The sequence below is a fragment of the Carassius carassius genome, chromosome 43 (assembly GCF_963082965.1).
Source record: "Carassius carassius chromosome 43, fCarCar2.1, whole genome shotgun sequence".
Classification (NCBI taxonomy): domain Eukaryota; kingdom Metazoa; phylum Chordata; class Actinopteri; order Cypriniformes; family Cyprinidae; genus Carassius; species Carassius carassius.
Genome location: NC_081797.1, coordinates 88,381 through 97,500, shown reverse-complemented (window position 1 = coordinate 97,500; position 9,120 = coordinate 88,381). Strand labels below are relative to the sequence as shown.

Genomic DNA, 9,120 nt, shown 5'->3' with positions numbered 1-9,120 from the left:
GGGTCAGAGTGCACTCCGGGCGAGTCCAAGAGCCAGGATAAGAAGGAGCGAGGGAACTACATCATGTACGCTCGAGCCACTTCTGGAGACAAGCTGAACAACAATAAGTTCTCCGTCTGCAGCGTCAAGAACATCAGCCAGGTGCTGGAGAAGAAGCGCGGCAGCTGTTTCGTGGGTGAGTCTCAGAGCGACAGGAGAGTGAGTGCTGATCCTCAGCTGGAGCGCTGATGTGTGTGTGTGTGTGTGTGTGTCACAGAGTCCGGACAGCCCATCTGTGGGAATGGTTTGGTGGAGCCGGGCGAGGAGTGTGACTGTGGCTACAGTGATCAGTGTAAAGATGACTGCTGCTACGATGCTAATCAGCCAGACAACAGGAAATGCAAACTCAAGCCCAACAAAGTCTGCAGGTACAGCACTCAGTGCTCGGTGTGTTTCTCCAGCATCATTTCTGTTGGATCCATATTCAGGGCAGAGGTCTTTACGGGTCCTAAAACTTCTAAGCAGACACGGTTGGGGTGCAGCATTAATAAAGCTGTGATGTCTGTCCTTAATGATTATCAAACACAAAACACAGAAAATCATGCACTTCTCTTGGCTGAATAACTTTTGAAACTTTAATCTGGTTTTTATTTTATAGTTTTTTTGTACCTGAATTCTACTGTAAGACCAAAATAGGTCCTGAGTTTAACTCATAATATTGGTTAAATGACAGTATTCAGTGATGTGATGAAATGTTCTCTGCATGGAGTAAAGTTTGGCGCAGTCACAGCTTGCACTTATTAAAACAAATAGAAAACATTAGTAGGATGAATAGTCATTCATTTGCACGTGTGTGTGTGTGTGTGTGTGTGTCTGTGTGTGTGTGTGTGTGGTGTGTGTGTGTGTGTGTGTGTGTGTGTGTGGTGTGTGTGTGTGTGTGTGTGTGTGTGTCTGTGTCTGTGTCTGTGTGTGTGTGTGTGTGTGTGTGTGTGTGTGTGTGCGCAGTCCGAGTCAGGGCCCCTGCTGCAGGGCCGAGTGCTCCTACAAGGGCCGGAACGAGAAGTGTCGTGAGGAGTCGGAGTGTGCTCATCAGGGCATGTGTAACGGTGCCTCGGCGCAGTGCCCCACCTCAGAGCCCAAAGCTAACTTCACCGCCTGCCACGGGGACACGCAGGTCTGCCTGAACGGGGTGAGTGAGCCACTTCTTACCACCTTTATAGTGACCTACATGATCACGGCTATCAGTATTATCAAGGTACCATTAAAACGTGCTGGAAATGTTCAAAAACTACTGACACACAAATCCTTTCACCAGGTTTATATTTAAAATCAACAAATAAAATGACTTTCTTTTTGCATAAACTAAAACAGTAACATTACCATTTTATGAAACCTTTATTTGAACATTTTGCACTTGTTATTAGATAAATTGTTTTCAGTCATGTTGTCATTTAAGATCCAGATATCATTGGTAAAGCTCACATTTCAGCCTTTAATTAAAGAAAAAGATTAAGTCAAAATGATAACTGATTAATAAATGATGAATGAATAGAATGCCACAGGCCTCTACTCATTGTGATGGGTTTAATTGTTTTTTTCCCATCATGCATCACAGTATGGTGAGGGTGTATCACCAGCAAACTCATGATACTATAAGAATCCTGATACAGAATTTGTTTGTTCCTATCTTATCACTGACTGTTTACTTGTCTTTAACACTTTAATATTTGAGATTTATATTAATCTAGTTGTTTTTGCTATGGTATTTTTTTTAATCACAGGCAAAATTCCTCTTGCAGTGTTTTGTTGGCTGCTGATTTTTGCTCATGTTATTCAGCTGCAACAGAATGCTTTGTAAAAATGTTTGACATCTAAAATAAATGTTTGACTTAATTTTTTTTATATTGTATTTTTTATCTTATTGGAATCGAAACTAGGAATCTATAAGAATCGGAATCGATAAAATTCAAATGATACCCAAGCCTAGTAAGAAATGTTACGAACATAGATAAAATAACTGCTGATAGTCAATTATATTTACAGTACAAACCTTTTCAGTGAAGGTCTCTTTTTTTCAGTGAATTTGGAATTTTTCCTTCGTTGTCAGTTAAAATCATCAAAACTAAAAGAGATAAACATTTGAAATATATCAGTTTGTGTGTAATGAATGAATATAATATACAAGTTTCACTTTTTGAATGGAATTAGTTGAATAAATGAACTTTTTGATGATATAAGTAATGGTGTATGTTTCATGTTAATATTGGGCACTCCCCATCAGGTACAAAATTCTGATTGTTTGCATCTTGTTTTTAAGCCTATAAATAAAATTAGGGCCCAAGCCACAAAGGCACAGGGCGCTATTTATTTCCTTAGGATTCTTTATTTTTATTTTATTGACTATCTGGGGAATTTGGCGGCATTAATGTGCCCAAAAACTCTTTTGGAGTCTGTGGCCATTAGGACGCCGCAGAGGCTGGGACCCCGGCATGACTCAGGGGCTCTACTCTGGAACACAGTCAGAAAACTTGATGTATAGCTCACACATACTTACACAAATTCATTTTCAGACTTCAGGGGTGGTTAGTTTTAGCTACAGCTACACAAAAATTGGTACATATATTTTACTAATCAAGCTGGACAACTTTCTAATTTACGGACATTAGCTATGACCAACAGGAAGTCAGCTGTTTGATTTGAATGTGGATTTTTGGAAAAATATAGCTGTGAATTAATGCATACTCCTCAGAGGACAATTATACTATTATACTACATGATGCCAAAACATTTAGTATGATCTCTCTTATTTTTTGAAAATTATTAACATTTTCACAAATTCTGCAAGGGTTGCCCAAATTTTCGAGCCCCACTGTACCAATGAACAATATATTTTCACAGAAATTATTAATGTTTTTTGATGTTAGTGCACAGTGCATTAACTAATATTAACAGATAAAACTTAGATTTTTTTAATGTTTAAATTTTGAATATTAATTGACATTAAAACATGCTATACAATTATTGTTCGTTATTACTATAGTTGATGTTAATAACTGAAACCTTGTTGTAAAGTGTTACTAAAGTTTTATGTATTGTTCTATTGTATATGTGTTTCACAGTCTTGATGGTTGGGATTAACCCTTTAATTGCCTTATCCCTTAAAACCAGACTGCCATAGGGTTACTGTAAATGCACTGATGCCGTCGGGGTGGTGTTTGCACTGATGGCTTGGGCCCGCTGCTTGCAGCTATATTGTAATCTTATATCGTAATTTACTCCTTCTAATATATTTTAAAAATCATCTTTTCATTTCTGGTAGGTTATCATTGCACAAATTTACACACACTCTGCATTTAAAAAATAAAATAAACTAATGCGCTGTCTTCACTGTAGCTCAAGCACATTCAGCAACACAGAAGCTTCTCAGCACTGCCCCACAATTGTATAAATAAAATATCTTAACCGTTAAAGAGCTACACTATCTTTCTCAACAAGTGGCTGGTAACATCATTGTTTCTAAAGCAGTTAAACCCACAGCTTCACTGTTGAAAGAGAAAACCTGGCGAAACGCTAGTTCATACATACACAGCCTTTCTCTCATAAATGAACTGTCGATGAATTACACTTTTCTGAGAATAGAATATTGAAGTGGAGATGGACTGCAAGCTAACAGGTGTTTTCAGAAAGCAAGCGTGTTTTTTCACATTGGAGAGAGTGCATACATGAGGGATAATTCTGTGTTTCGCAAGTGTCAGTCTATGTCTGGGATTATATCGCTTTATATCAGACAACCCTGGGTGATTTCCTCTGTGGCCAGATTAAACCTTGTTGTGGCCTATATAATATTCTCTATTCATTATTCTTTAGAAACCTTGCACTTTTCTACTCCGTTTTAAAGGTGCTCTTGTGTTCAAATTTTTTTGACAATAAAGACTGTGACAAAGCAACTAAACAGCATTGAATATGAAAATAGGCAGTAAAAAGGCAGATCATCATTGAATTCATTTCATGGCATGTGCCGTGATAGCGGTACTGAGACAGCTGTATATCAATACTCGCATCAGCATATCTCTGTGACGTTACATTGTGCATCGATGTACTGAAGACAGTCTCTCTGTGTTTCAGGGCTGCTCCGGCTCCATCTGTGAGAAATACGGTCTGGAGGTCTGCACCTGCGCCAGTGTGGACGGCAAAGACGAGACCGAGCTCTGCCACGTGTGCTGCATGGAGAGAAGTCCGTACAGAGCTTCAGGCTGTCATATAGATCACCTATATAGAATAATAATAATATATGTGTGTGTGTGTGTGTGTGTGTACATTGAACGAAACCCGTTTTAAAACACTGCTAATAATTCTTCATTTCATATAACTGTAATTTCTTACACGTCTCTCTTCTCACAGTAGCTTAATTTCCATTGATTCAAGACATGACACAATTTCATAATCAATTAATGATTAATAATAATATAGGATTATTGGAACCAGAAATTGAAGAGCACTGATTTGTAATAGTTCATATTTGTTTTGGAGATTATGCATTCAGAAATGTTTGGAGAATGATACTGTAACTTGCATTCATTTATTATTTCTTTTTTCAGTGCAATTACTAAAAGAAACACAAGATGGTGCCAGTTGCATTTGTATGAAACAGGATTGTGTTTTATCAGTGAATATATGATTATTAAATGCTGTGATTGACCAATCAGAACCACACATTATAGAGAGCTGTGTAATAAACACCACTCAGTTAAATAACCGTGCTTAGATTAAAGATACTCACAGCACACTTCTTTAGTTTAGATCAGAAAATGTTCTCAATGCAGACCTGTGTCCGCAGTGAACCCCAGCACCTGCAGCAGCACAGGCTCCGAGCGTCTCGCCCGCTTCTTCAATAAGAGGGTCACCACTCTCCAGGCCGGCTCGCCCTGCAACGACTTCAAGGGCTACTGCGACGTCTTCATGAAGTGTCGTCTGGTGGACGCTGATGGTCCTCTGGCGCGCCTGAAGAAGGCCATCTTCAACCCGGAGCTGTACGAGAACATCGCAGAGTGGATTGTGGTGCGTGTCCCATCATCTCCGATCGTCTGTGGGCGTCTGAGAGGGTTTACTCTGTGCTTGTGTCCAAGCATGTTTATTCTGTGTTTAATTCTTGGAGCGTGTGTTTATTCTGTGTTTGTGTCTCAGGCTCACTGGTGGGCAGTTCTGCTGATGGGAATCGCTCTCATCATGCTGATGGCCGGATTCATTAAGATCTGCAGTGTTCACACACCCAGCAGCAACCCCAAACTGCCTCCTCCTAAACCTCTGCCAGGTAACCTGTCTCCTCACTGTCCAGTACTGAGACGTTTGAAACCGTCAGTGGGGTTTTTTGCTGTATGGAACATGATTTTATTGGATGTTTTGTCTGTATTTTGAGAAATAAGTATTTGAGGTGAAGGTGTTTGTGTGATGCTGAAGAGTGTTTCTCTCTCTGTCTGTCTGGTGAAGGTACTCTGAAGAGACGACGAGCTCAGCAGCAGCAGCAGCAGCAGCAGCAGAACCAGCACCAGAACCAGAACCAGCACCAGCACGCTCACCAGAACCAGCGGGCCGCTCCACGCCAGGCTCAGCGCCAGCGCCAGCCCCAGCGCCAGCCCCAGTCCCGGGAGAACTACCAGATGGGCCAGATGAGACGCTGATGCCTCCAGTCCATGACGCTTCCTCAGACTGCCCTCCTCTCCGTCCTAGCATCAGTTCTGTTTTACCCTCCAGGGCCAAGGTTTACCGGGGTATCTGTACATAGTGTCTCCTGTCGTCCTTCATGAACTCCTCTCAAGACTCCTGGTTTGATATCAAACATCTTTTTAAGGATTCGTGCCGAGCTTCAGCACAGAAAAGGACTTTTATTTTGTAAGAGCTGAAAAGTTACACCTTCCCTTTTCCGCAGATGAGCGGCTGTATAGAGAAACGATATTAGCTGTATTATATGCGAGAACAGATTATCTCTTTTACTGTCAGTAAGAGATCTACACTGCATTTTTGTTGAAAATACTCAGGACTCAAAATTACTAATGAAGGAGGCGGTTCTGCGTCAGTCCGCCGTTTACATGCTTCATTCTGTGTGCGTTCGTGTTTGTCTGTATATAGCTACACACTTCTGTGGCAAGCCCTTTCAACATTTAATCCTGAAAACTACTTCTAACCCATTCTTAAGGTACTAGTATCTTTTAAAAGTACTAATTCTCATAAGATACTAAGATGTGTTCATTAGCTGCTAGTCTTTTTTATTTAGGTACTAGTAACCTTTCAAAGGGGTCATATGCTGCTAAAAAGAACGTTTTGTTTATTTGGTGTAATGAAATGTGTTTATGTGGTTTAAGGTTCAAAAACACATTATTTTCCAAATACTGCACATTATTGTTTCTCCTCTATTCCCTGTCTTTCTGAAATGCATAGATTATTTACAAAGTTCGTCATCCTGAAGAGTGAGGTGTGCTCTGATTGGCCAGTTATTCAGTGCGTTGTGATTGGCTGATTGCCTCAAGTGTGTGATGGAAATGTGCCCAGGAGCACAGAGACAAAACATGAAAACCCATTACAAACGAGCCATTTGTTGCATCTAGTGGGGACTAGGGATAATTACTGATTATAATGACTTATACTGTGTTTTTATGTGTTGCATCGCATCGTGTAAACACAAAACCATTTGTGATGGGAGAAACGACAAACAACAAGCTCTACTCTACCCCAGCGGTTCTCAGTCCCAGTCCTCACGCCCCGAGCTAGGCATATTCTGCATGTCTCTCTGTTAACACACCTGATTCAGATGATCAGCTCGTTAGAAGTGAGCTCTGTGCATGAACGGTGTTCTCATTGATATGCTCCCTACACAGTGTTCATTGCTCCCTACTCCCTGAGCAGGGGAATCTGTTGAAGTTTACCTCACTTCCGAACATTCATTCATGGATTTGCACTGCACAGCGTCTTCACACACGGACAAGTGTGACATCGTAAACCTCTGAATAAATGCAATTTAAGTTCACGTCTCACATAGTTCAGTGCACTTTGAATGGAACATATACGTTCACTTTGAACTGGAATCAAGGGGGAATATCCTGTGATGTCCACTTCACAGGGCACTTAAGTTTGAATAGATCAGATGTCTGAAGCGATGAGAAACACACTAAATCTGCAGAGCATGGGGCGCGAGGACTGGAATCAAGAACCACTGCTCAAAACTTGATCATCAGTGTCAAATTCTTTACATATTTAAACATACTTACAGGCTGAGAGTCAGAAGATTGTAGTCTACTCTCTCAGGATCAGGAAACAGTCCTCATAAACTGTGCTGCACACATCTGAATGTTAGGGTTGAACTGTTCTAGAACAGTGTTGTAAACACAACTGAACCACTGATTTCTAGCTGTGTCCAAAACCAAACAATGTAGCTTCGCTTTCAGAACGAAACACTGATTCTCCACGACGTGGTGCCGGCGGCAGCAGAGAGAATCAGAGTTACACCACCTTTCATAGCGTGAACATGCGGGCGGAGTTATGCAGATCCTCTCACAATGTGACGTAGACGTGGGGCGTGTTTAAATGAGGCAGTTTAGGAGGCGTGGATTAGTCTTAACTTTTATAAAGAACATCTCTTTGGGTTTGAGACTTTAGTCTTTGCAACTTTAGGGATCTTATCTATTCACGAACACTTCAAAGAGAAAGGAAAACTTAAAATTGCATCATATGACTCCTTTAAGGATAATAGTACATATTTCAGTGGTGATTAGTAACTATTATGTTGTTTCTAGTAACACATTTCAGATTGCCAGTTCTATGGGATCTATCGTTCAGATGTTAACTTCAGTTCTGACTAGTATGCATTCGTAATGTGACTAATGTTTTTAAACGGGTACGATTCGTCACTCTACGCAAATATCTAATGACGCCGCTGTCCACGAGTAGTATTCAAAACAAGCAACAGAAAAACATGAAGAGTTCAACCAATCAGAACATTTTTTTATTTGTTTTGCCATTAAATCATTTCTGTATTTTATTTCTCTCTTAGTAGCCTATAGTTTATAGTTCTGACAGCAAGTCTGCGTGTGAGGAGGACAGAGACGCGCTGTTTAATGTGTTTGAGATCTGCTTAACGCATAACTTACATTGCACAGGTATATTCCCCATCTGTAAAAGTATAAAAAACATGAAAATATTTGTATTTGCTGTCAGAAGTGCATGAGTTTTTGCTTTAGCAGTTCTCCGCTAATCTCCAGAAATAGCTGAAATAGGATAACACAATAACTATTATTTTCATTTTTAGTTTAGTAACTTTAACTTCTGCTTTAAAAAATATGTTTGTTTTGTTTTTAGATTGCATTGTTACACTGTAATGTGATTTTAACATATTTGCCTAGATTACATTCACTTTGTTTAATCCAAATACAACATACAGATATATAGGCTGCCATATAGCGCAAATCAGCCAAAAACAAATACAGAGATATTGATTTTTGCTCGTTTCATCCAGCCCTATGCAGAAGTGTCCTGCAGTTTTAATTAAAGTGTACCAGAGGTTTTTTTTTTTAAATAGCATTAAAAAAAAAAAAACTAAATAGCGAAGAATAACTAAACAGTTATGGTGAGCAGAAAAATAAATAAACCCTAAAACAGTTTAACCCCCCCCCCAGGTCTGTAATTGTTACTAGTTACTGTTCTTACCTTAATAGAAGACCAGTAAAATAAACACTGAAGAGCACAATTATAAAATCTTACTAGTAAAATAAAAAAATCTTGCCAGTGGGATTTGAAATATGTATTAGTAACTAGGTACTACTATCTATTAAAGAGACTCTAATAGGTAAAGATGTGCACTAGTAGCTAATGAATGAGTGCTAGCAGTGTGTGTGTAGAGGTTCAATGTTGAAGTGGCTTGCCATACACTCACATTCACCAACACTGAGGAACGTGTGCATGAAGAGCAGCCCAGACCTGAGTTTAATGTGTTTAACAGTACGATCATGAAGAAACCTGCACTCGCTGAGCATCATGGGAAAGAGGAGGATTCTCACGGTCACATCAACACGTTTAGTTTACAGAAACGCACCTTCATCGTCATCTTCTTCATCATCGTGGAGACGGACTGGTCTCTCTCGTGAACTCTGT

At 39.9% G+C, this 9,120-nt stretch overlaps 1 protein-coding gene across 3 annotated transcripts in view; it reads left to right on the top strand.

The window, feature by feature from the left end:
* The window catches only part of LOC132124880 (disintegrin and metalloproteinase domain-containing protein 10-like), a 33,682-nt gene extending 27,609 nt beyond the window's left edge, over positions 1–6,073 (top strand). For 2 of the 3 annotated variants that reach the window (XM_059536026.1, XM_059536025.1), the window contains 7 exons: positions 1–175; positions 257–407; positions 985–1,168; positions 4,105–4,213; positions 4,817–5,037; positions 5,164–5,290; positions 5,467–6,073. The exon at positions 1–175 is cut by the window's left edge and continues 9 nt beyond it. In XM_059536026.1, the coding sequence (XP_059392009.1) occupies positions 1–175; positions 257–407; positions 985–1,168; positions 4,105–4,213; positions 4,817–5,037; positions 5,164–5,290; positions 5,467–5,657 (1,158 nt within the window). In that variant the 3' untranslated portion in view covers positions 5,658–6,073. Of the gene's footprint in view, positions 176–256; positions 408–984; positions 1,169–4,104; positions 4,214–4,816; positions 5,038–5,163; positions 5,334–5,410; positions 5,430–5,466 lie in introns of those variants that run through there. The other variant, XM_059536027.1, reaches the window with a different exon arrangement.
* Positions 6,074–9,120: the final 3,047 nt, after the last annotated feature.